We start from the raw sequence: 26858 nt of genomic DNA on the forward strand, positions 1-26858 counted from the left end.
TCAATGCAAAGAGTCAGACAAATGTCAAGATGAGCCGTCAACACTGATCAGGAAAGAAAAAGTGCTTCACCAAGATCAAATCCAAGGCAACTTTTGATGACTTTCATAAAAATGAGTCTTTTGACATGCTGATAAGCATTTTTCAAATTGGCACTTGAGCGTCTGTCAGCACAAATGAAGATTTATTTTGTTGTCAGTCAGAGATTAGTCATGGGGATGTGAACGTTGTTCCAGGGTCCCATCCAAAGTTCCTCCTGGTCCGACTGCGTGTTCTCAACGGGAAGATCCCTCATGACCAAGCCGTCGTCTCCCTCGCTGTTGCTGCCGTCCACTCTGGACTCTCTCTCGGCCTCTCCCGCTTCTTGATCCTCGCTCGTCCCGTTCCGAAGTCCCCCGTCCGTCCCGCCATCTGCGTTGGAGGCTTGCTCCGCCCCCACGTTGCTGGCCAACTCTGAAGAAATGCTGGATTGTCGACTGTCGAACACGTTGACGGTCTTATGGATGTCAGAGTTAGTGAAGGAAGGGCTGGCGGGGCTTTTGAAAGTGCGCAGGGTTTTGACGCTGCCGTCCGCTGAAGTTCTGGGACTGTTCAGGGGCAGTTTCTCCTCCAAGGTGGCCGCCATTTTGTCCAGTTTTTTAAAGTGCTTGGCAAGCCGTGAGCTGAAGACGGGCGACGGCGGTTTGGTGGGCGTCACGGAACGGCGGGTGCGGACCACCGAGCCGTTCTGGGCCACGTAGAGTCCGCCGTTGGTGTGGTTGGTGAATGTGGAGGTGGAACGTCCGCGGAGGGGTTCTGGGCCGCTGTCGTCACCGGTGGAACTGGTCTCGTACTCGCGGTCCAACACCAACTTGATCCGCCGCTTTCGGCCGCCATTCTGGGAAATAGACACAAATAGTTGGGGTGCTTGCGTGTTTTTTTCACATTTTCAAAAAAAACTTTGGGGAGAAAAGGCAGAGTAAGAGGTAGAAACAGCGAGACTCCCAAGCTCAGGAGCCCCTCAAAACATCCTGAAAGACTTTGATTCCATCGAGAAGCAAAGTCGAAGCACAAGTCAGGTCAAAGGTGGGACGTCGTGCAACACATCAAACCCAAACCAAGAAACCCAAGAAAGGCAGAGCGAGTGACCAAAAGTAATTGCACGCAGGTCACGGCAGCACATCCAAAAATCTTATCAAAATCTTGAACCTCATCTGCATCAGTGTCTAGGCACTTGTCTCCCCCTCGGTGTCCTCCATTATGGGCGAAAGGGCATCAGAGAGTTCGAGGGACTGCGGTGGCGACCTCTGCTTCTGCTCTTCATTTGAGGTGTCTCTGTGTTTTTTGGGCTTAGAAACATCTGTGTTGTTCTTTTGGTGTTGACTCCTTCCGCTTGGCCTCTTGGGATCTTCTCGTACTTGATTTCTCGCAGCAGCTCTTTGACCGCCAGAGTCATCACACACTGATCCCGACTCCGAGTCTCCCTCCCCGCTCTTGGACTGGCTTTCCGTGTCTGATTCTTCGCGCTCGGTGGAAATGCTGGAGCCCGGAAGGTCGGAGTCGCTAAATTCCGACTCGTGATCACCGCGTTGACGGTGAAACCGTTTGGGCCCGGCGCGCCATCCCTCCGAAGAGCCGTAGCTTCCTCTTCCCTGCCTCCCCCACCTCTCTCCCTCTACTGGACCGCCCCGACTCGACATGAATGCAGAGACGCTCATATCTCCGACAGAGTCGTACATCTTCCTAACCCTGCCGTCATTGCTCCACACGTCGCCAGCCACCCTGGCGGGGCGTTGGAGTCTTCTGTTAAGCGAGATAAGACTCAAGGTATCGTTCAGCTTTTGCTTCTGTGGCGGCTGGACCGCCTGGGCGGACCCTCGCCGATAATTCCTGTTGATGACCAGATTGCCGTTGGGGACCAAACCAGGAAGTTCTCCCCTGTGTTCCGCCCCAAATCCCTCTCTACCCGCCTTAATCCTCGCCCAATTCTCTCTTTCAGTTCTGGCTCGCCACATTTGAATCCTTTCATTATCTTCTCGTCTTCCAGTTGCCGTGTTATTTGTCTTCGCAGCTTGCTCTTTGTCAAACTCCGTCCCCGCGCCGCCTCCCTCTCTTGCCCCTAACCTCCCGCTACCTTCCACCGGTTGAATTCTGGCTCTGTTCCACAACAGGCGGACGGCCGGGGGCCGCCCAGATGTTTGACCAGAGGAGAGCAGAGACCTCACGAGAGCCTTCAACTTGGCGAGGGTGCCCAAACTCGCTGGCTTTGTGCCATCTTCAGGTGCCTGCGTTTTGTCAGATAGGGGGGGCGCCGGGTTTGTTTTCACGTTGCCGTTTGCAGGCTGGGGACGGGTCTGGCGGTAGGGCGGGAAGGTGCCTCCTTGGAATTGTCTTCGGACCTGCTGTCATAGAGGCATCGCCCCAAAAACCAGAGCAAACGGTTTTAGAGTCAGTAATGAACAATCACAAAGTGGACCATAGGTGGCGCTATCTGGCTTTTTAAATTGGAATGCCATAGCAGTTGAAACTGGGTCATTTCAATCTATTTGACAGAATCAAACTAATTGAGAGTAGTACACTTCACTTCGTATTCTGTTTTAGCCTCTCGTGCTTACCTCCGCGTCGGATTCCTGCGGGCTGTAGTAGTAGCTACCGTCGTCGTCGACGACGACCTCTCCGTACTCATCGTAGAGGCCCGAGGGCGAGATCAGCTTCCGCCGACTGCCGTACTGAGGAAGCTCATAGCTGGAGACACGCACAAAAACATCGAGAATGGATATTCCACATTTGTGCGGAAGCCAGATGAAGCAAGCGTCTTTTCTCAGAGTTTAAACCAATCAGAGGTGAAGACACGAAGCTTAATAAACAAAAGATTGTCCAGGTCGGCTTGATTTCCCCCCCCCCCAAAAAAAAAAATGGAATCGATTTTTCTCTTTTTGTCCTACTACGCTTCCGGGAGAGAAATGTACTCGTGTATCAGCGCTTATGGACCTCGGGCCCTGGAGCAAGAGACTGGATGACACAAACCAAAGATGATATCCTGGCTACAATAGATGCTCGCGTGATTAAAGTAACAAATCAGCTAGCGGTTCTTCGGCTCGCTTTCCAGACACAGCAAAGTTGCCTCATGCATCACTCAGCTCGCAGCCAAGCCAAGCCGTCGTATTACATTGAGCAAGCAAGTCATAAACTAATTGGGCAAAGAGGAGAATCGGTAAACAATCGTGGATAGATCGAGGGGGTTAAAGAGAGGACGAGCACCCTCGCTAATCCTTCCAGTATGGACACTAAATCTAAAGTACTAAGTCGTAAGCTTACAATGAAGACTACTGCAGGGATTTCAAAACTCCAACTGCATGCACAATGTCTAGTTAATATCCAGTGTATATTTCCACTAATAGCCAGCAGGGGGTAGCCAAACATCGGGAGTCAATCGACAATAGTAAATAATCAATAAGTTAAAAAATATATATTGCAACATGTTCAATCACTTGAAGTTGTTTAAATGTTTATGCATTGTTTGTCAGTTGTGTCGTGCACTTTGTTAGAAACTCTGTTTGGCGTTTTTTCTTCCAGCAAAGCTTGAACCCGAACAAATGCGACAGACACTGCGATTAGATATGAATCCCGCAGGGTCGCACCGTGTCATTTTGCTTTTCCCGTTTATGTACACACACAAGAATGAGTTTGTGGAATTTGCTGGGAGCCAGCAGCATCTGGCCTATTGTGGCAGGCTGCCTGATTAGCAATGTTGCTACACAACCTAGAAAGAATTAGCTTTGTGTTTACCAAGTTATGATGAAATAATGAGCGAGCCTTGCAGTTGGTGTACTTGCATTCTAGTGTGCCATTGTGCATTAATGTGGGTGGCATCTGTAATTATTATTTCTACACTATTCTATACACTCCCTCGGTGTTGGCCGAGAACAAGACGTACACACGCATACACACTCCACGGGGGGGAAATCCATCATTGTCTCATTCACAAATGCTTTGAGCGAGCGTATCTTTTTGTGTTTACTTGTTTCTCCACGAGAAGATAACCAAAGAAGGTCTGTATAGCTTTTCATCTGTATTAGCTCAACAACAAGTTTTAGTTGAGGTGTCAATATTAGGTGAGGCTTTTTTGTTTTAGTTAGTATTTGCCTAAATGTATTTATTCATTTCATTACTGGCAATAATAATGCTTAAAGCAAGAAAGCATAGGGAGAGCATGAAGGGTCTTAGCATAGAGCCTTGCGGGACACCGGCCATTACATCTACATGTAGCAATGCAGGTGTTACTAACCCATGTTCATAGTTGTAGTAATCCTGTGTATAGTAGTCCTGACCTGGATCGATACCAGACTCCATGGATAACTCCTGGCAGAAGGACGCAGCGTTAACACAACATGGACACACACACACACACACACACACACACACACACACACACACACACACACAGAGCAGGCAGACATTCTCACGAGTCACTTAAATGACTCAACAAGAGGTTAAAGAAGAAGAAGACAGAGTACCTCAGGTCTGAGGAGAGAAGGTCGGAGGAGTTGTTGTGTCTTCCAGAAGAAAAGAGAAGCAGGAGATGGCAGCACAAATTGAGGACATAAAGCTTACGCATCTGTTTTTGGCATTGTTTTAACAACGTGTCGTCTAACAATACAAATTTATCTCATTCATTCATTCAAATCTGCTCAAGGTTCAAGATAACATAAAAGAAAGGACAACACACAATTATTTTTATTTGTAAAACAGGCATGCAGAAATGAGAGATGAAAACAAAGAAGGCGGCCATGCAACGCCACAAACCGACGGCAGGCCGACACCTACCTCGTGTTGTCCGTACCTACGACTGCACAGGGGGCGGGGCACAAAGGAAGAGGTTTAAAAAAAAATCAGAGAGTGAGAGATAGGATTCTGAGTTCAAATTAAAGTGTAAAAAGCATGATTGAAGACTCCTGGATGAGCGTGAGCCGATTCCGAGAAAAAAAATGGACACGGCGGATCCGGGAGCACATGAAGGTGTGATAAACAGATGAATTGCTGCTTTCAAAGGTGCTTTGTGGGTCTCCGGTTCAAAGAAAAACAAGCACGTGTGTGCGATAAGTCTATCCGCGTGCCCTCGCCCGCTCTGACAGGCACATTATTAGGTCCTCTGGAGACAAAAAAGCCTGCAGACAATCTGCGCTGTGTCACAAACACACGTGCGATGATTGACTCCTTTTATATTCTTTCCACCTTGACTCGCCATGTGTGTGTGTATGTGTGACAGAAACACAACAGAGCAAACATTATTAGTTTCTTCACAACAGACTACAATGCCCTCAAACGCATGATCCCACTTGTCATTTTTCACTTTCAGGTCACAAACCTACGCTGGAGTCGTTGAAGAAAAGTCTTAGATTGCTATAAATTGCTACAATGTTGTCACAGTTGAGATTGGTGCATTTTATTGAGAAAAACATTTCACACAATTGATCCCGATAGGTAACAGTTGTAAAAATGTGGCGCAGTTTGTGGTTAACATTAAATAACTCTACATCAATCAACCCAAGTAGATAAAATGAAACGGCAAACACCAACGAATAGTTCTGGTAGATGAGACTTTGGAGAAAAAAAAAAAAAAAAAGTTCCAATGCAGCATCGATCTAATCGTAGAAAAACCAGACAAAAAGAACAAAAGGTCATCGTGTAATCGGCACAAACCACGCCGGCGAATCTCTCAGCGCAATGACAGCACAGCCTGAGAAAAAGCTCAGTTCACTCGGAAAGATGTTTGGTCAGATACTCGACACTGAAAACCCTGGAGGTGAAGGTTAGAGGACCGTGGACTGAGGGGGAAATCGTTTCTCCAGCTCCACCACGATAGAGTTCATGTTTGGCTTTGGCTGAATCTGTGGAGGTGAAGTGGTCACTTCTTCTCCTCCCTCCACTCCTCCTCCTCCAGCTAATACATCCGAGGAGTCAAGCGAGTCCACGGAATCGGAAGCCGCTCGCTTTTTCATGACCTTTACGAGCGGGACCTGTTTCCGATCGATCTGGCTGAACATGTTGGCTACGGACTTCTCGATGTCTGCGATATTCTGGATATTTTTAAGGATGCCTTTCAGCTCTCTGCGGGGAGGTTCCGGTTCTGCAGGGAGGGGTGGGGGCGGGGGGCGGAGGGTCACGGGTCGCAGGGCGGGGGCTTCTGAAAATGAAGGGAGCACAAAGGTGGATGGCCTCAACAGTGAGGGCGACAAAGGGGGAGGGAGGGGCGGTGGAGGGGGAGGCGTCGGCCGAGGAGCCTGGCAGTTGGGGAGGGGAGAAGGGGGGGGGGAAGCTGGGTGGACGGGAGGTGGGGGGGTGCAGGGGGTTGCCGGTGGGGAAGGCGCAGGAGCAGGAGCAGAAGGGGGCGGCGGCGGCGCAGGAGTGGAAGGAGGATCCGGGATAATGTCCAAATGCACCTGAAGTCTGTCTTCGTGCTTTTCTGTCAGACCCGACCCAAAGCGTCGTAACACGGGCGGCGTCGGCTTGTGGCTCGGCGGAGGCGTCCCCCCGTCCGTTTGGGTGATTATGATACTCGGGGGACTCTCTCGAGCCCGAACGTTTGGAACACTTGGGGCGGAGATGTACTTGGGGTGCTGGGGAGAGTCCGGGTAAACAGAAAGTACAATATCAGGTGAGAGCGACTCCTGTATGTCCCGCTTTTGTTTCATTTCCTGGACGGCCTGCTGCTCAAACTGTCGGGCCTGTTGTTTGACCGTCAGCTTGGGCTCGAGGCTCGGGCTCACCATCTGATCTGAATCCAAGCCGTGCTCAAATGGCGAATCCATCCCGGCGTCTTTGCTCTCTTTGAATTCCGCCTTCAGAAGCTCCAGTTCCCACTGGACAGGATCCATAACCACTTGCCTCCTCAAGCTATCATAGATGTCTCTACGATGTAGCCTCGAAGGGAGGGTCAAGCTGTGGCCGCCTCCCGATCCCCTCCCGCTGTCACTGCCGCTGTAGCCACCAAGGTGGTCTCCTCCGGGTGAGGTCATCCTCAACCAGGCCTCCCGGAGACCTTTCCTGGAAGGAGAGAAGTCCCCGAGAAGGTCTCTCATCCTCTGGCTTCGTCCTAGAGTCTCCGGACTGCTCAAGGTCCCGTCTTCGCGGTAGATGGGATTTTTGATGGTCAGGGGATTTTCGTCCGACAGAAAGGTGATGCTGGACTCGGACTTGGGGAGTTTGTTGAGCACCCCTCCGTTAGCGACGCACTGTCTGTGTGCGGCGATGGCCCGGGTGGCGAAATCGGAGATCAGGCGTTGGCGATCGCTTTCGTCCAAACTGGTGCTGCGGCCGTAAAAAGTAGAGATGAAGACGTGACGGATAATGTCTGGGAAACTAAAAGACGGCAAACACTGTCAACTCAAAGCGGAGAAGCCACTGTATCACAACGACAGCGGGGAAGGATCAATGGTTTTCCCGCCGAGCTGTGAGAGTTTGCAGAGTTCCCTTTGACAAACGACCGATTGAAGGCATATTTGCCGAATGGCTTCTTGGAGGGCGAAAAGAAAACTCTGCAGACTTCCACAGCGTCGACTTCCACCTTGAACGTTTCATTCAACCTTGCGCTCGCTACAAGCAGGGGGGGTGGGGAGCACTTCTGAGCATTTTACTCACTTTTGTCTGTCACTTTTGCGAAACGGCGGGAAGATAAGATAAAATATGTTTAACATTCAGAGGAAGAAGTACAATAAATAGATTATGGAACAGTGAAAGTAATGCACATTTCCAGAACACGGTGTTGGTTCTTGGATCAGGGAGAGAACGATCATTGACAATACAGTGCTGAGAATTTTGTGGATTTTTATAGGAAGTCGGTCAACAAAAACTTTCCCTAAAGTAATGGAAACCACCCGGCGGCAGCAGCAACTAAAATGAATTAAAAGTCGATACCCGACCGCAATTACGACCGCGCAAACTTTTGGCCTGGTTTTATTCTTTGATAACAAAACGTTTGTACCTCCAGCCTTGATGTTCCACAAAACATCAACACGCTGGCTTTACAAACACTCTGAATATTATCAGTGAAACTAACGATCACCCGTGGTGGCCGCCTTGGAAATGATTAGCTGCATTTATTTCAATTATCTCAACTCCGTGTTGTTTCTTTGCACGTCGAGGCCACCCGTGTGAAACGCCGCGTTGTCTTTTTTTTGATTGAGCGAGTGTGGCTCTCATGTTTCGAGCGTATCGAAAACAGACGATGAGAGCGGCGATGCGTGGAATGCTGATACGGGCTTCCTCACAACTTTGTGCCTCGGAAAGGAAATCTAAATTAAACTATCTCGCGCTGCGCCGCCTTGAGTGCGTGGAGGAGCGCGTCGGCTTGTTAAAACCTGAGGTTGGAAATTAATAAGGCATCGCTGCATGCGGCCGCTGTTTGAATCTCGTCTAACCAGTTGAAACAGAGAAAAGTGTCAAGATTATATTAAACCAAGTGTGCTTGGGGGATACTGAGGGAGCTATAACAAATTGTGAGCATATCATTAAAGGTGGAAAACTGGCTTGTAATGCCACATGGAAAATATACAGAAAGGCTAATGACTTGTGCACCTGAAGCAAAGCTACAGATGGAAAGTCTTCACAGCACTTTACGTGTTTTGTTGTGCCACAATAAAATAGTTACTATGCACACAAAAAGAAAAAATGTCACGCCTTATCAACACTTACATGGCGTTGTCGCCGAGCTCTTCATATAAGTTGTTGGCAGTGCCCCCTCCAGGTTTGCCGCTCGGCAGTGCCATCTGGATTCGGGCGGTCTTGGCACACTCTTCCTGCCGTCTATAGAGGAAGCAGAAAGTTGCTAGTAAATCCCTCACTACACGTGTCCTTGAGAAAGACTGCATGCAAACCAGAGGAAAACTGTACTCACTCTTTAAATCTGCCAATGAAGAATAAAGAGAAGAGAGAGAGAACAAATTAGATACCGGCATCATTTATTGCTGTAAAGACAGAGAATTAAATGTGGCGTTCCACAGGGTTCTTTATGTGAGCCTCTCCGGTTCACATTAGTTTTGCTTTCTTTAGACATGAAGTAAGAAATTAAGTTGAGGTATACAGATGAATGAATTAATTTGCTTGTCGAAGGTAAAAATAATGTGCGCGTACTGCCTGTAGGTGATGATAACCACAAGTATGGCGGGCACACAGCAGATGATTATGATGACCGCCAGGGCCAATAGCGCCCCCTCTGTATAGCCCACAGTTTGCACGGCCTTTTTTACGCTGGTCACCACTTCCGGGGTTCGGATCTCCAGGATGCGCCCGCCGGGGGGCATGAAGGGCTGGAACTCTTTGTTGATGTCAAGCAGTTTTCCGTCAAGAAACCTTTAGCCAAACACGTAAACGCTCGTTAAGAAGACAAGCCAGCATCAATGGAGCTTCTTAATCAGCTGGCATAGCCCTTACTTGTGGAGCTCCTGTCTGGCCACGGCTCTATTTGTCAGCGGGTCGATAGCGTAAATCATTAGGTCTGATTTGGTGTAGTCCTCTTGTTCTAGTCCATCGCCGTGACGATGGGGACCAATCGCTTCCACGAACACCTCAGCTCCGGGAATCTGCTCCTGAACGTAGTGCTCCAAAATACTGGCAAGGACAAAAATAGACCTCTTTGGTTAAACACAGGCGACAGTGTTAAGTGCCCCACACCCACACAAATGCACATTTTTTCAACCTCTTTAGAATCTTCACATCAAGGGTATACCGCCTACTGTGCAACATTGATTCCTGTCCCAGCAAAACACCTCCTCGCAGCAGGGAAAGTGTGTTTCTATGTGTGTACATCGCTAAAAAATACCCATATTAATCTCCTCTGAGAAAGTACTTCGATATTAAATGGGTTGGCAGTGAATGAGTTCACAACGATCAGAAAGGGTCTTCAAGCTGAGGCGTTATCGCCGTTACCTGAGCAGTTTGTCTTTGTTATTGTCCACGTACGTCGGTGGGACATTTGATACGACCACTTGCATGTCCAGCTGGTTCACCACTGACACCTGCCCATGAGGAAAAAAATGCAAATAGATAATGTACGAAAAAAAACAAAAAAACCACCACGACCTTTAACATTAACGACTCACCACTATCGCCGCCTTGCTGCTGTGTCCTCGCCCGTAATTGTCTGTGGCAACCACCTCAAACTTAAAATAGGACCGTCGCATGTTACGATACATGATGGCCGTTTTGACCACGCCGCTGAGCGGCTCGATGACAAAACCGTCTTTGCTCTCTTTGCCGTCTTTCCCGGCCAAGGGGGCGTTGATCAGGCGGTACGTCATGGAGCTGTAGTTGCCCGTGTCTTTGTCCAAGGCCTGCGAGATTGTAATCATTTGACGCTGTCATCAGCATAATCACGACCAGCATTAATATGATGATCATCATCCAGTTGGAGTTTCATTAATTACATCGTTTGTTATTTTAGTCGCGTCAAACGAATCTGGTGGGCGGTCTGAGCTGAAGGCCCAACGTCGTCGAGACGGACGTAGTACACGTGGCGATAAGAAGTGAACTATCAAATAAAATCCAGACAGAGGTGGAGATATAATTTATCCTGTTTTCATTCAATGTTTCAGTAGCAGACTACTTGAGAATGTAGTGCTCATATCCAATCAAGTTTTCTGATTAGTGGGCCACAATTCATCAAGATTTCTCGAATTAAACTCCCTTGATTAAAATTTTAACCCTTATTTATCTGCCAATGTCTTTGTAACACTCAACTTGTTAACTTAGTCCAATGTATTTTAAAATGTTGCAAAACTGTGTCACCTCGCAGAGAATTAAATGTGGGGTGCCACAGGGTTCTTTTTGTGGGCCACTACAATTCTTACTTCGTCCCTACAAAATTAAACTGTAATACTAATTGTGTTTCCCCCCTTCTAAAAGTGTTTTCCATTTGTAATTGTAACAGGCCTGCTGGGATTTATTAGGCTTTTAACGCTCCAAAGGAGAGTCAAATGTTGCTAAATGTCATGCGTTTGGCACACCATGGTCCGCTTTTGACTTGGTTACAAGGAAAAAGGAGGATTTGCAAAGGTCACAACTATTTATGGTGAGACTGCTGAGATCAACCTTCCCTTCATCTTTTGTACTACTTAGCCTTTTCTTCACTGCGGTGACCGACCTCTTCCGTCTATTCATCCACTGACGACTGATGTGAGCTTTCAATATCCATGTGCAGAAAAAAATGTCAAGTTGGGTCTTATTTACAATGAGACTCTCATCATTCCTCCCACTCAGAGCTGCGATCTAAGTATAAGCTCAAAGCTGCAATCTAATACTGAAGCACATAGTTTGCTTTTCGCAGACCACGCTCAAATCTCATGCGGCATCGGGAGCTCATTAAAACACGCCGTTGTACTTCGCCCAAAGAGGCGGTGTCACAACCTATTTTGCATCCCGGAAGGTATTTTAATCGTACCGCGGTAACTGTCGTTATTTGCTGTGATGTGAGCGTCTCCGAGACAGCTGAGCGATGTGCCAATTAGTTCACGAGCACAAGTCGATAGCGCGGAGAGATAACCTCACAGGGAATCATGTTACTGAATATTAACTGTTTAAATAAACGTCAGGCACTGGCACTATAGTGGACTCGATGTACTTTCAATTAATTTAGCCGGTGCCCTGGTGGTTTGGAGACCTGACTGAAAAAAAACCTTATAATTAATTCATAACCAGAGAAAAGCTGAAAAATTGAAAGGAGGTCAAGTTTCAACCTGATTTAAACTCATCGGGATATAATGTAAAGACAAAAAATTATGTTAAGTGGTTTGGCTACTGGCGGCTAGTAGAATAAAAAAAGAGGAGTTCCACTACTACTGTGACAATTAAAAATCAAATCAAATAATAAATATAAAATAAATATAAATAAATAATGTAAATACAACTTTAAAATAAAAAATAAATAAAATGAAAATAAAGAATACAGTAAATCAGTATCCTTGTTACCTGGACTTGCAAGACTGAGGTAAACGTTTTGGCATCCTCTGCTACGCCTCCGATATAAAGCGAGGTGGTGAAAACAGGTGAGTGGTCGTTCTCGTCCTGGATGTCAATCACCACCGCCGCCGTGTTACCTGAAACACGCACAGCAGCTATGAAGGAATCAGTTTGGAATGAGAAAGCTAGGCATCACAGCAAATCTACAAAAAGGCAGTGTCAAGCAAGCAAACGCAAGGTGCAAGATTAAGACACTTGAAAGCCAGTCTGGTCAGGCTTTGACGTCGCGGTGGCTTGTCACCAGAAAAGATAAGCCTCCATCGAGACCTGCGACGCAACTTGACATCCGATGGCGGGATGGAATAAAAAAAAAGAGTCTCCTCTGAATTTAAAAACTTGAAATGCCTGCTAGCAAAAAAAAACCCATCACATTAAAGGCTGATGGCAAAATTGAAGCGGGCAGCTATAAGTGACCAGAGGTGACAACGCCGAGATGTTTACATTTGCTCTGAACTGAAAATGCCACTGCAAGCCTTGGCTTTTTCCTCCCTCCCAGAAGTCGTCACAGAACAAAGGTTTTGCTTCAGATGAATGAATTATGCCAGTTGACATTTACAGATCTGTTCCTTGGTTAATGAACATAAACCGGATAGGCGGTGAATGAGTTGATTAGTATAATGTTGTTGCTGAAATGAGCTGATAGTGGAGTTTACAGGATAACAGAAGTCCAGATTAAAAAGCAGCGCTCACATTGAGACTCACTGCAGAGTCCAAAAAAGCCGAGAGACAGAAATGAAAGGAATCAGACGGAATGGCGTCAGACGTTACAAACCACCAATTGTGGCTTTTTCGACCCAAACAAAAACAGGAGGCGTCGCTTTAAAAATCTCTCGACTGTCGAGAACAAATTGCTGATTTAGATTCAAACCTGCACCTAAGTCACAAAATGGGTGCACCGTGTCGTTAGCACGCTATTGATTTGTTGCCTGATTAAAAAAGGCTGCCTGACGAGAATTGAAGAGTGGCTAATGAACACAATGATGCGGAGCTTTATTCCTGGCGGAATACTTAAGAGTTAAATTGTGTAACCCGAGCCAGCGCCGTAAACACTATAATTAAAGAAGAAAGGCGAGGAGACGAGCATCAATTAAGATGCGTGCAAATTGGGAGGAGTCGAGCGCCACTCTTGGGGGGCAAGGTAGAAGGAATCCATAGATGGAGGACCGTAAACATACGGTCTGGGTAATTTTGATTAGAAAGAAAACAGAACATTAAAAAAGGCAACCATTTTTACATAATACAATATTGATAACATGAAAACGATTCATTTTATGATTCCATGCTACACTTTGAAAGTGATCACATTTGAATGGAAGGATTGTTTTGTGACATTTTCCAACTCAAGATAAGAGACAACCGCTTTAATGTCCCACCAAGACTGATAAGTTACTGTCACGGTTCAGCCCAGTGTTAAACCCAAGGCCCGGGGACCAGATACGGCCCGCCACATCATTTTATGTGGCCCGCATTACAATTACAAATTGTCTTCAGTTTTAAAAAAAATACAAACATTTTTATCACCATCCTTCTTTTTGAAACACTTGTTACTAGTCTCTGATTTCAAAACTAGTTCATCATCAGATTGTTGTGTAGAATACGTTGACAGTTGACTGTAAGGTAAGTCTATGATATGTTTCAGTGATGCAAATTTCATTTGGGATCATGTGAATTATCAAAATGCAAGTTTGCAAATGTGCACATATGACTGAACAAACTTATCATGAGACTAACTTAGACATGCCTGTCGGGTTTAATTGCTACCAAGTGTGAAAATGGCTGCAAGGACACAAAATAGACAGACAGAGATGGATGCGAAAGCTTTCATCTCACGTGCGTGTCCTCATTAATAAACAAATCGCCGGTCGGCCGGGAGTTAATTGTCATGACTGCCGTGACCTGTCCTGCCTCAGAGGAGGAGCGTTTGACTTAACTCACTCTTGGAAGGAGCTCGGAGGTTAGATGAGACCACCCTCATGGAATCTGCTTCCACCTTGAGAAGGTAGCTGGAGTTGGCCTCGTAGTCCAGCTGTTTGGCCGTGGATATTAATCCCGTTCTGTTGTTTAACGCAAACACACCTACAACGGAGGAAGCCGTCAGATACAAAATTGGTGAAATTACTGCTAAAAACTCGGCGGTCATGCAAATCGGTTCGCTCACCTCCCTCGTTGCCCTCGACGATGGAGTACACGATGGTTTGATTGACAGCGGCCGCCAGGATGACTCCCACGGGGGTTCCGACCGCAGCTTCCTCGCTCACGGGCGCAAATCTAGGAAGAGTCGAACGGCGGGCACTGTTAGCGACATTAAATATGGATAGGCGTTATTCGGGGCCTTCGCGTTCCTCCGGAGGCTCGGCTCGGCCGCCATCGGCTGAGATTTCAAATATCTGTCAAGTTCTTCCAATGCAAAAAGATGATCTGCGTTGGTGAGTTTTCCCAAAAATCGACTTTTTGTATTTGATTTTCCAGTCACGTTTATTTTTCATATTTTTTTATTTCTTTTTTTTTTCCTTTTTTTTTTTTTTTCATATTTAAATTTTTTCTTTTTTTGCAGAGGCCTGTAAATTAATAACACAGCAAAGAATCCTTTTATTTTCAGTACGCTCGGGCAGCGCTAATTGTTCTCCGATAATGAATTCTTACACCGACGGATAAATGTCAACGCAGAAGTTGTCTCTTTACGACGAATTAGCTCGCTTTCCTAAATGTCAATGGAAAAAAACTAAGAAAAAGTGGCCTACTCCAATTAAACTCAAGGTGACATTGGAAAATGAGTGTGTCAAAAGTTCAACGCTCTTTGTTGCAAAATGGCATATCAACATTTAAACGGCAGCGGCAATGACATTTGCTCTTAGGTAATCATCTGATGAGGTTTTTTTTTTTTTTTTTTTTCCACGTGGTCCTGGCTAGATTGACCAGACTCGCTAACAGGAGCAAGCTGGCTCGATATTGATAACACGAAAATTTGAAAAGTGGCATCCGATAATTAAAAATGACGTGGCAAGTGAATTTAAAGATAAGAGCCCAGCTTTGTTTTTGTCTCCATTAACTCACGCTCAGACGGAATAATTTTTTAAGGGACCCCTTTTGACGATGTGTGTGTGTGTTTTTTTTTTTTTTTTTTTACTCCAGTCCCGGAACTTCACTAGACAAGAAATGACTCATTGGGAAAGTTTTTAACAATACGCTGAATTGAAATGCAACCCATCCGGGAGTCGTCCGCCATTACTAGTCCCAAAGAGGCTGTCACATCCGTGTCAGAGTGCTAAAAATAGTCTTTTTGTACTCTGTCGAACTTTCCCCTCCCGACATCTCATGCCTCTCTCCACTCCGCCACGTCTTCATTTCTGCGTGTCAGTCAGCGACTCTTTTTTTTTTCCTCTCGCCTTTACTGTCAAGCAAGTAGGCACCTCGACGTTTGTCTTCCGCCTCGCCGCCGCCGCCGCCTCCTCGCCCTTGACGGCAACCACGGCTTGTAATTGCCATACGCGACTATCAAACAAATGGCTCTCAACCTGAATGGAAGCGAGCTTGAAATACACAGCGGGCTTAAGAGGGACTCAAAGTTTCAGGGGGGAAAAAAGTCCAATGAAAAGAGCTGAGTCAGCAGAAGTATCTTCATGTGTTGATAAATGACCTCTTTGAGTGCTATGATAACAATTTGACTGAAAGTTCTTTCATCAAAAGCTCTTTGTCTTTACTTTCCACTTCATCAATCCTTGTCAGCTTTCATTATTCTTTGTCCCCAAATTTTTCCGAGGCACTCGACAGCCGATTCACTTCTCGGGGATCATATCGCAATCAGGCTTCTTGTCGCGTTGTCACCGCAATCAACAACAGCGACAACATAAACCGTCCAAAGATCCTGACCGTTTTCATCGGGCGTGCAAAGCTGTGGTGGGAGGGGGTGGGGCTGGGGTCATAGGTCACAATCAGTGTGTGTGGGGGGGCCTTGAAACAGCAGGAGAAGAGAAAAATCTTGTGTACTGACATTTTGGATTTCAGGGTTTCAATCGTGACGTGTTACCTTGTAGCCTTTAAGCTCCAAAAGACATTTTCTATTTGTTGTGTTTCATGTCGCTCCCACGTGACCTAAGACCTCATCTGCCTTTACAAAAGCTCAGTTTTGATTGAAATTCTAAAGCTCAACGGGGACCGAGAATGTGAGAATCAAAGCCAGCCAGGCATTTAGTGTCTGTCCGGTCGGCAATTTCTCTTTACCTTGCCTTTGTGCCCACTTGAGCTTGACACATTTTTTTTTTCCCTCCACGATCTCTTTCAAGCTTCAACACTATTCAACACTAGATGATTCTGTTCATAGCTGAATGTTCTTTAAGTATGCGCCCAGCCTTGGCGAGAACCGCAGTCTTATTTTCTTGTTTGTGTTTGAAAGCAGTCACAGAAAAAAAAAAACCCCATGAGATCACTGGGTCATGAAAGAGTGAGATTGTTATCCAATTTAACAATTCATCCTTAATTAGTCGAATCAGATAGAAGGGATTACTTTTAGATCCTGCTTATGTGTGTGTGTTTGCAGCAAGCATTCTATTAGTTCCAAGAGCGAGATTAAGGATTGCGCCCGTGCAGTCGCAATGAATTAACGACGGATCAATTTGCCACAAGTAATAGATGCATCGCTCAACCTACAAGCGACAGCCGGGCTTTCGGCTGAACGAACAAAACTCTTCGCTTAACGATTCCTGAAAAGAATCGGCGCAATTTTCCGATTGGCTGGCGTTATCGCCGTAAAGACCACGCGACAGATTGTCGCGTGTGATCCCGCCAGTTCTCGTTATGAATCGCAAAGCTTTGGATTATTACTTTTTTTTTGCAGGTGATTGAGTTCGCAAAGCTTGCAACCACGTGATAATTAGATTCATTAAGCTCGGAACAAGCTGCGGGGCATTCTGACAGCACGGGCGCCAAACCTGCTTTTGCACACATACACGCAAACTCGGTGGTGTTTGAAATAATCTTTTGGTGGGCAATATTTTCTTTCTGTTCACTTAATCCCCCCCGCTGCTAAATACCAGTGGGCTGCTGTTAACTATATATGTGCATGTGCGATGTGGACTGCATACTGAGGGTGCAGGTGCAACAAGCCCCTTGAATGAGAGCCCAGAGCCCTGTTTTGGATAAAAGTAGTTCTTTGGCACATTAGCAAATCCAAACTTTTTCAAGGTGGGCGGGTAATTATTTGTGGGTTTTTGCTATTGGCGGTAGCGGATTATTTTATCGTTTCCATTTGAGCACCAGTAAAAGAGCTCCCACGTTAGCATAGCATTAGCATAGCACATCCATCAATCGACTCGAACCGGAGAGCGCCACCGCCGAGCGCTTGCAATTATTCACGGGAGAAACAAGAGATGACATATTGCTGCCGCACAGCGCTCTCCCATCCGTTGCGATTCTTCTGTTCGGTTTACAAATCAATATTACGTATTCGGCCTCACCCGTGGCTCTCCGACTGTCGCTAGAAAGCATCAAAATTCATTAGGCTGCATTAGTAAGCCTTTAAAACCACAGCGGTGCAAAGGTAAGCCTCTGTTCAATAATCCCGTCGATAATTAATTCAAAATGCGTTAGCGGTCACACGCATTGATTAGGAAACGAAAGAAAGAAATAATTAAATAAATTAAGGGATTACACACGCAGGTTGTACAAGATGCAGCCGCACGTGATATTAGCTGGGAGATATGTTTCATATTCATGACGTTTGAAATTACTGCCTGCAGTTGCTCTCTTTGGAGAACACCTCTCAGCATTTTCCTGAGATTAGATAAGAGCTTCACGTGAGAAGCCAAATGTATTGATGGCGGCATAGGATAACACAAGAAATAATTTGTGCTGGTCATTTTGGGTGTATTTACACTGTCCACCACTAGATGGGTCCAAAATGGGTGAGCGTACCTGTATTCCTCCTGAGTAAAGATGGGAATGATGGAGGGCTGAAGGATGGTGATCTCCACCAGCGTGGTGTTCTCTTTAACCGGCTCGCCGGCATCGTAGGCTACCGCAACCAGCTGGGAAAAAAAAAAATCCATCAGAATGATTTTCTGGGTTATTATTCTTGAAAGCTTCTAAATTGTTTGATTATGTCTACTCACACTGAATTTAAGGTTGGGTTCCTCATTGAGGTTGACTCTCGTGACAACGTTTCCGGTGAGTTCCTCCACCTCGAATATACTGGCCGAGTAGGAATAAGCCTCGTGATCCACTTTATAGCGCACCAGACCAGCTGGCGTTCCCTGCGGAGACAAGAAACGACGCTTAAGGAAGAAACCGGCAGCAAGTGGCTTTTTTTTCATTTTTTTTTTTTTCTGACATGTTGGCTAAATTGAAAATGCAAAGAATTAATCAGGATGTAATTAGATTCTCCGCTGTGAACGGAAACACAAAACAGTGTCATGAATTAGTAGTGGGACTAAATTTCAAGTCAATTTGAATCTCGGCCGCGGCCTCCTGGAAAGAATCAGGTCGCTTGTATCTCAAGGCGTCATCCGTCTGGTAAAAAAAAAAAAAACGTACACTCGGTTTGAATCAAGTATTCAAGTGTCATCAGATTGCAAGGTTGAAAATGTCTCCCCAAGCAAAAGCGTACGCTTTTTAACAGCCACCTTGATTTTTTATTGCCAGGCGACCAAGTGAGCAAGTCCTCCAGCTCCCGCTGCCGACTCAGCACAAATGGAAAAGTAAATTGAAGAACTAGATAGAGGATATAAATGACATAAACGCCTACTTGTATATGTATCCGCCAGCGGTAAGGGTGCCGTTGACTTCGTCTGAGCACGGGGGCGCCGCTTTATTGCGTCTAGCCGCCGACAAAATATTTCTTTCTTTAGCCTCAGAGGGAACGGAAGCTTGAATGGATGGAGCTCTTCGTGTAGCTTGACAGCAAGCGTCTGACTCAAAAGGAAGATTGCGCTTTCAAACGGCCAGTGTTGACATGCTCGCTATGATTTTTTTTTTTTTTTGTTCGTGATCATTTTCTTCCTACCCTCATTTGCATTCTTTTGCAATAATGCCTTGGATCTTACACAATACTGCCATGTCCTTGGTCATTAATATTTATTATATGAGATTTTTGATAGGATTCAAAAGCAAATTATTCTATAATTTCCTTCTAATCGTTGAGCTATCAGCTGGCTTTAAATCAAATGTGATGTGACTCAGCAGATAGTTTTTCAGACGCTTACCGCGGGGTCGGAATCGTTGGCCATCACCGTGGTTACGATGGTCCCCTTGACGGCGTTGGGGGCGACCATGCCGCGGTACATTGGCTGGCTAAAGACTGGAGCAAAGTCATTCACGTCCTGCGGCGAAATGAACACAGCATTAGCGCCGAGTCAGCTTTACGACTTTTGGAAGAATGGGGTTTTGCTAGAAGAAATAAGAAAGTGTCAATCAACACGCGCACAAACGCACCGTGATGGTGACGGTAACGGAGGCCAAGCCTGGAGGCATGGTCCCCTCGGTGTCCAAGGCCTCCACGGTGAACGTGTAAGAAGAACTGGAAGGGCTCAATGCTTCAAAGTCCAGAACCTTCTGCACAAATAACTCTCCCGTGATTGGGTCAAGGCGAAAAAGCCGAAGAATCTCTTCGCTGGAGCCGTCGGTTCTGATGCGATAGGTTAGGTTGGAGCGCAGATCGGCGTCGATCGCCTAAGCGGGTCAGAGAAATACAAGTGAGACCTTATCGAGTCTAGAGAGTATCGAAACCGATACCTTTGATTCCGGGACATAGGACGTGAAAAGTGGTCCTGAGACCAAGACCGATCTGGAACTACAACTCTAGATTAGAAATTGTGAGCACAGTCCACTTACGTGCAGCTTAAGAACCAAAGTATCTTTGGGGCTGTTCTCCGGCAGCTCCACTTTGTACGTTTGTTTGCCAAATACGGGGCTGTTGTCGTCCACGTCCAGGACTGTGATCGACAGCGTTTGTCTGGACCGCCGCGGGTCCACGCCGCCGTCCCAGGCCTCCACGATCAGAAAGTAGTGAGCCTTTACCTTAGATGGGAGAGTTGGAAATGTCACTCGCAGGTATTTTATATTGCGGGTGACGGAATGGGACGTGAATGGTACCTCTCTGTCCAACGGCAGCACGGTTTTGATAGCTCCCGTGGCGTTGATGGAGAAAAGCTTTTGATGGTTGACCAGTCGGTAGTGAACCTGACCGCTTGCCCCCAGATCTGGATCGGTGGCCTAATGTAAACATACAAATCCAGATCTGAACCAGACTCGGGATTTAACATGATTTCAAATGAATCTAGATCTGGAGCAGTAGCCTGATGTAAACAAACAAATCCAGATCTGATCCAGACTCAGGATTTACCATGATTTAAATTGAATTGAATTCCAAATGTCTTCCATATTGATTCATTTAAGGGACAGGCAACGTGCATTTTTCTTCTTCAACTCTTCGTATGACTCAGACAAAAGAAATATGGACGTGTCTTTTTTTGGCCCCTACTTCTGACGCACTTCATTACCAGTGGCCATTGTTCAAACATCAAACGTCCAAAGTTAATGAGACGGCGGTTTCAATTTCCGTCTTAGTTTATTCACGCAAACGGGCTCCCCTGCCTGATAAGTGCCGCAGCAACCGTGTCGGCCAAACGCGACCAGGTGACAAATTGCGAGGTGACTTTCCTTTCATGCTCTGTAATGAGGACTCCCCTTGTGCCATGATTGTTCTTCTGACTTTCAAACAAATGCAACAAATGCTCATAAGACTCTCCGAGCAACTTTGTCCAAGTTGAAACTTTTACCAATAATTCAGTCTCGCGACTGACGGTAGTAAACTGCAAGGCCGGGCGGGGAAACGGCGACGAGAAAATGATATACAGACGCTTATGCCGCGCAGTAAAGAATTTTTAAAGGGACAGATGTCCAAACTGTTATGTGGAAGCGTCGCCATCGATAAAACCATAGCCTGCGGTGCGGCGTTAAAGCCGTTTAAGATCCGAGACGCGAAACCCCGCGACTCGCTCACGGCGTCATCTGCGAGCGTAATGACATCGTCAGGCGCTTAAAGGCCACAAACACAAAAGGATTCAAAGTTGGTGACGAGAAAATCATTGCGGTTTTCATCAAAACACGGTTGATATTCTCTGTTTTCAATTTTGTCCTCACACTTGGTGATCTCGGCGGCCGGTATTGGCAGCTTCCACGAGTACCGATCCGTTAAAATAAGGCTGGTATCGATTCGCCCCATTCTTTGCACTGATGCTTTTAGTCATTGTGTCAGGATTAAGGTAGTCATTAAGTTGCGTAAGTCTCCGCCAAGGAATCAAACACATCATTGCAAAATTACCCCTTGCCAAGCAATAATTTTCTTGAAATGAGAATCATATCTGTGATTTATTTTTTCTCAATTTGCTCTCCCTATTTTACTCCACCAAGGTCAGGTCCATTCATTCTTCCGGAAAATATGTTTAATAACTCCAGGTGGCGACCACGGTTTGGATCCAGGCCCGCAATCGCGGCGCTCTGCGGATGATCAGCATCTGTTTAGTATTGGAGAATTTGCCGAGATGAAAAATTCAGCAGGGGAATATTTGGCAATGACTAGAATAAAATGAAAGGTCAAAGGTTACGCTCGTCATAGTTGCATGGTACCTCTCCGTTAGAATGAGGACCGATCGCTTCCAAATCTCATAAAAAGCTTCAAACCGATTCTGGAAGTGGTCCAAATGTGCGTGTGTCATTCCTACCTTGACCTGTCCGACAAATGCACGATCCAGCTTTTCAACGACGGTGAGGTTGACCGGCAACGACGGATCGAACAGCGGGTCGTTGTCGTTAACGTCCGTCACCGCCACTTTCACCGTCGCCGTGGACGTCTACACACAAACACCGATCAAGAACCAGCAATTAGAAAATTGCCAATAATTTCATATCGTTATAGTAAAGAGTCCTTTCAGGAACGACATCATGTCCGTATGCTACTGCAGTACCAGATGATTTATTTGGGTCGGCGTTCACAACCTGCGCAACCGGTGGCAGCGTGATGGATTCACTGGCCAAATAGCCAATTAGCCACCTTGTAGTCCGACACTCTCTATTCAATGCTACATCCAATAAGCGTGTGTGTGTTGTGTGTGTTTTATGTGCACATCTATGTGAAGGCAAGCCAAGGCCTTTTCGAGCCGCGTTGATTAATGGCCTACGCTACATAAGCTAACATCCAACTTTCTCTCTGCCGCCGCTCGTATTTTCCCCGACGTTAAAATGGGCACACTTAAGGTTGGAGTTGATTTCTTCTTACCCCGTCGGGTCGCTCATCTGAGGCCGTGACCACCAGAGTGTACTCGTCCTGAGTCTCCCTGTCCAGAGGTTTGTCCAAGACCAAAAACCCAGAACTGGAGAAGAGTTCAAATAGAAAATTTTAGATTGTTTTTTTTAATTGTCAACATGTCAAGCATTGGTTGGTTATGGACGTCAAAGATATTAACTGGGTTGGCAGTGAATGGGTTAATGACCGTTTGTCAAACGAGTGTCAAAAATGACATGAACGTGCGAGTCAGCACATCTTTGTAGTAATAATAACGCCGCTAAAGCTCAGCAAGAGCACTTTGACAAAGCTCGTCCGATATTCCTCCAACGTGGAGATGAAAGCTCCTTAAAGTGCTTGTTTCAGGATTTTTTTTTTTTTTTTTTTGCTGAATACATATTCTTACATTGTGATATCAAATCCTTAATTCCAGCGTCTTAGCTTCCTGGCTGCTGTTCACCATTTAGGTCCATCATTTTTATTTCTTTTTTTACTCCACATGTCACTTCATATTTGCATCTGCACGTTTCCTTTTCTGAATCCCCGGGTCCCCGGAAGAAATGTAAATAGAGGTTCCCTGGTGGTGCCAATGCATTTTTGATGACGTATAAATGAATAAATCGAGCAAGGCGCCTTTGATAAATCGTGTCTGAAGTTCCCAATTCTCTGAACGTGGCAATATTTGTCTCCAGGATCTTTTGGAGCTATTATTGTCTCTCCGGTGGTGCTTACTAATTTTCACTGTTGTGGGAATATGCATCCAAGTCCAGCACTCTGAGAAAGTTTTGAAACACCACTGGCATAATCTTTGATTTTATCTACGATCGTTTTTGCTGTCTCAGCAGTTTAGTGGTGTGTTGACACTTACTCTCGCTCCAGTAAAAATTGTCCATGGTGATCCCCACGGTCGATTCTGTAGACGATGGCGTCTCCCTCCCGATCGACGGCCTAAAATGACGATTGTCAATTGATCAGCTCTATTTTATGATGTCAAAAAATATAGACCTGAAGGTTGAGCAACGTGGCCCCCGTCCGCATGGCCTCGCTAATCTCCAGGCTGTAGCTCTGCCGGGGGAAGCGAGGAGGACTCTGGTTGTTGGGCGGCAAAACTTCAATGTAGACCGTCGTAATGGACGACCTAGAGAAGAAGATTTTTGTTGCACTTAAATCGTTTGAATCGATCAATCGGTACGCCGGAAACTTTTGAGCCTGGCTTTTTTTTGCTGAGCACGGGTTTTATGTCAACAAAGCTTTTGTTTCCATCTTCCTTCATTTGAGTGAAAGCCCCGCGAAGGAAACAATGCTATTCATTATGCAGCATGCGGACGACCTTTAGGAATGCGGCTTCAGCGTGGAGATAAATGCGTATGCATTGATTCAAGTCCATTTATAATCGGCCTAGTTCAACTAATGAGGCTAATAAGCCCCATTTGTTTCATTGACAGCAAAGTGCCTTGAAAACTACCAAGACACCATATTTAGACAAAGACTGAATATCATCTAGAGAACTTTCAGCGGCTTTCAGATCCTTCAAGTCAACCACGGCTTTAAATTTCCTTCCAATGTCACCTGGCGTTCCCCCCCAGGCGGTCCTATCCCAAAGTGTAATCGAGGCTCTAAGCTAATCTGACCCAAGGTCACTTAACAAAGCGCTAATTAGTCACCGCTAACCTAACCTTTTTTTGCACTCAGCTTTGGTGGCTTCCTCACTGATGTTTTCATTCCAATGACTGTTACCATAGAGACAGACTATTTACAGCAGGGGGTGTCCGCCAAGTATCTCGATTCCCCAGCATGGCTGTGGGCCAAAAATGGAAGCCAAAAGGTGGGCGCGTAGAACTTCAGATAAATCTAGTATCATGACCTTGTGTGCTTTATGTCAGGTAAAGTTCTTGAGTTTCTTTGGGACTTGCCAGATCGGGTTGGGCGGTCACAACTCATTTTGGGGGGGCTTGACCCGTAACCAATCAGATGGATATCGATTTGTCGCGTGGCTTATGTTCCCACAGATAAACGGGGAGGGTACGGCGTTATTGATTAGGGGGGGAGGACCAGACAGATGAGAACTAACAAAATCATTGGCGGGATCCAACCTCTGCCATCTGGCCTCATAAAAAATACATTCGGCGCTCTCGAGAAAAAATAAAATGTTGTACGCGGAATGCGTTTTGAGTGTCGTCAAACAAGCGGCGCGGTTGATTTTGCTCGTGGCTCTTGTTTTGATTCCCCCCCCCCCGCGGTGCGTCTGCATCAGATGATCCGCTATGACACGACGGCGCAGCCAGAACAAGGAAAAAGAAGGTCAGCGGCGCTTCAAACAATGTTAGCGAGACGTGACGGCGGTTTGTACGAGTCGCCGACAAATTAAAGAACTGAGGAATCAAATTCTCTGTGACTCGAGCGAGCGGGGATTCGCCGGTATGCAGACTGGAGTTGTATCTTTGAATTCAGACAACATCGATGACCCGCCGGGGGAAATTCAATCAATTTCCATCCTCAACGGCGACAACTCAAGACTCAGGAATGAAAGTCTGTGGCGAGTCCCCAGGGGGCCAAACTAAATTAATAAAAAACTATATTATTATTTAGAATTTTTTTTTAACCAGCTCCTCAGATGTTTTTGAAGTGATAGTGATGGGTCACTTTTTTTTTTTCCCCCCGCTAAGCATTTCTTCTGCCACCTTCCAAGTAGTATACGTCCCTCTCATTACCGTTGGTTCCGCTTCCGTTTCATTTCTCTTCCTTCACACTCACGCTAGCCATTTTTATCCGGGAGTCCCAAATTCTTTTTTCACCATTTCCCAACACACATCTATAATTCATGACATCTCAGTGAAAAGGAAATAGGTTCCGCTGCAAAAGCAGGAAGCTTGAGCCACAAAGTGTGGCGCGAGAGAAACAAACAAAGGTGTGCTGGATTGATAAGCAAATGGACAAAACTCTTTTCACCTTCTGTGAGGTTCTGCTCCATTGTCCGTAGCTTCCACGGTCAAGGCGTAGCTTCGACCCACCGACAGCCCCACGCTTGGCGCTACGGTGATGATGCCAGTGCTGGAAGGAGAAAAAAAATCAGGTTAAGGCCAGATACTGATTATTAACAACTGATATTTAGAGCGATATTGGTTTATAGTAAAAAAATATATATATATATTGCTGCAAACTGTGTGTTTGTGTGTCCTTGCTAGATTTACCTATTGCCAATAATGAATTGTCCCTGATCCCCAGCTAGAATTCGATAGGTGACCTGTCCGTTGGGACCGTCGTCCTCATCGACTGCTGACAGCTGCAAAAAAAAAAACCAACAACCCCACATTGATCACATCAAATAAAACGTACTCAATGAAAAGTCCCAACGTACCCGCAGCACAGTTTCACCGGGCATCATATCAGTGTACAGGTGGACGTTGTAGGAAACGTTAGTAAACGTCGGAGTGTTGTCGTTTGCGTCCAGCACGGTTATCGTCACGGCGACCGGAGCGCTCTGCTGGACGCCGTCCGATGCTTGCAGCTATAGAAACAAACACGACAACTCCATGAATATATTATGTCAGAACCATGACGGCTACAACAAAAGAACCGAGTGCGGCTTTCCAAGGCAGGAATTCGACCAATTAACAGATATCGGTTACTTGGTATCGTCATCGACAATCCGATACCGGGCTTACCGTGAAGGTGTAGGAATCTCGTGCCTCTCGATCCAACGGCTGCACCAGGGTCAGGTATCTGGTGATGCCTCCGGTCGACACGGCGAATACGTCGGAGTAGCTGTCCAATGACAGCCGCAGATGAGGATCTCTGCTCTGGTAGACGTAGATTAGGCCGGAATTAAAAACGACTCAAACGTGGTGATGAACGAGCAGATACCGACGACGTCGATGTCGCGCAGATTGGATTCTTGATGAAATAGTGCCGAGACGTGCATAATCAAGGACGGACTTGTTATGAAATGGTTACACTGTATGTCCCATGTGATTATTAATGAAACTAGAAATCATTGTAATATGGAAATAAGAGCGTGTGTGGGCGGACGAGGGAGGGGGAAAAAAAAAATCGATTGTACTTTCTCGCATGAAATAGCTGCGAGCATAGAAATGATAAGACATTCTTAACGTGAAAATTCTCCAAAGACTCCATCAATGTGCTTCCATGTGCACGCCAGAGCTCTCGTTCCAGATAAGAGTCGCCAGAGGTGTGTATGTGTGACAATTTTGTCCATGTAGCCGCGACCGATATTGACTCATAAATAAAGCAACGCGCATAAAAGCCACGGCCGTTATCATCATTGTTGCTCCTTAGCGCCGGAGGAAAGCCACCGCTAAGCAATATTTAAAACAAGTCGACATATATCACGGGCTGAAAGCGTTCATAAATAGATTATGTCCACAAAGAGCCACATCTTGAGTTTAAGCAGAAACGTAGTGGCGATGAATACATAACGCTTTCTGGAAATGTCAAAGAATGACAACATTTTCAAGGTAAAGCAGCTTTCAGTCAATAAAAGCAAAGCGCAGCACTCAACGGAAAGAGCGCAAACGGGGTCTGATTGGCCGTCACTTCCAAACAGTAAAACACTTTCAGCAAATGCTGCTT

At 46.0% G+C, this 26858-nt stretch overlaps 3 protein-coding genes across 4 annotated transcripts in view; 1 reads left to right on the plus strand and 2 right to left on the minus strand.

Moving 5' to 3' along the window:
* LOC147039292 (glycylpeptide N-tetradecanoyltransferase 1-like) overlaps window positions 1-26858 on the plus strand; it is a 65206-nt gene that overhangs the window by 401 nt on the left and 37947 nt on the right. The window lies entirely within an intron of this gene.
* Window positions 55-5118, minus strand: LOC147039293 (uncharacterized). Its single transcript, XM_085903640.1, has 6 exons — window positions 5111-5118; window positions 4805-4826; window positions 4495-4533; window positions 4266-4339; window positions 2593-2722; window positions 55-860 (listed from the first exon to the last, which is right to left on the minus strand). Exons 1-6 carry the CDS (start codon window positions 5116-5118, stop codon window positions 198-200), a joined length of 936 nt encoding a protein of 311 aa, XP_085759766.1. The 3' UTR covers window positions 55-197.
* The window catches only part of LOC147039294 (protocadherin-15-like), a 31126-nt gene continuing 10058 nt past the window's right edge, over window positions 5791-26858 (minus strand). The window contains exons 12-36 of the mRNA XM_085903536.1: window positions 25934-26068; window positions 25627-25776; window positions 25460-25551; window positions 25218-25319; window positions 23274-23406; window positions 23137-23216; window positions 22263-22356; window positions 21709-21837; window positions 20078-20197; window positions 19817-20002; window positions 19418-19654; window positions 19189-19305; window positions 18100-18240; window positions 17903-18015; window positions 14151-14260; window positions 13928-14068; window positions 11942-12069; window positions 10078-10308; window positions 9905-9993; window positions 9410-9586; window positions 9110-9328; window positions 8874-8882; window positions 8672-8782; window positions 7619-7630; window positions 5791-7282 (exon numbers count right to left, since the gene is read on the minus strand). Of these exons, the coding sequence (XP_085759662.1) occupies window positions 5791-7282; window positions 7619-7630; window positions 8672-8782; window positions 8874-8882; window positions 9110-9328; window positions 9410-9586; window positions 9905-9993; window positions 10078-10308; window positions 11942-12069; window positions 13928-14068; window positions 14151-14260; window positions 17903-18015; window positions 18100-18240; window positions 19189-19305; window positions 19418-19654; window positions 19817-20002; window positions 20078-20197; window positions 21709-21837; window positions 22263-22356; window positions 23137-23216; window positions 23274-23406; window positions 25218-25319; window positions 25460-25551; window positions 25627-25776; window positions 25934-26068 (4548 nt within the window). The remainder of the gene's footprint in view (window positions 7283-7618; window positions 7631-8671; window positions 8783-8873; window positions 8883-9109; window positions 9329-9409; window positions 9587-9904; window positions 9994-10077; window positions 10309-11941; window positions 12070-13927; window positions 14069-14150; window positions 14261-17902; window positions 18016-18099; window positions 18241-19188; window positions 19306-19417; window positions 19655-19816; window positions 20003-20077; window positions 20198-21708; window positions 21838-22262; window positions 22357-23136; window positions 23217-23273; window positions 23407-25217; window positions 25320-25459; window positions 25552-25626; window positions 25777-25933; window positions 26069-26858) is intronic.

This window comes from Syngnathus leptorhynchus, chromosome 22 (assembly GCF_054491065.1).
Source record: "Syngnathus leptorhynchus isolate UIUO chromosome 22, UIUO_Slep, whole genome shotgun sequence".
NCBI classification, from domain to species: domain Eukaryota; kingdom Metazoa; phylum Chordata; class Actinopteri; order Syngnathiformes; family Syngnathidae; genus Syngnathus; species Syngnathus leptorhynchus.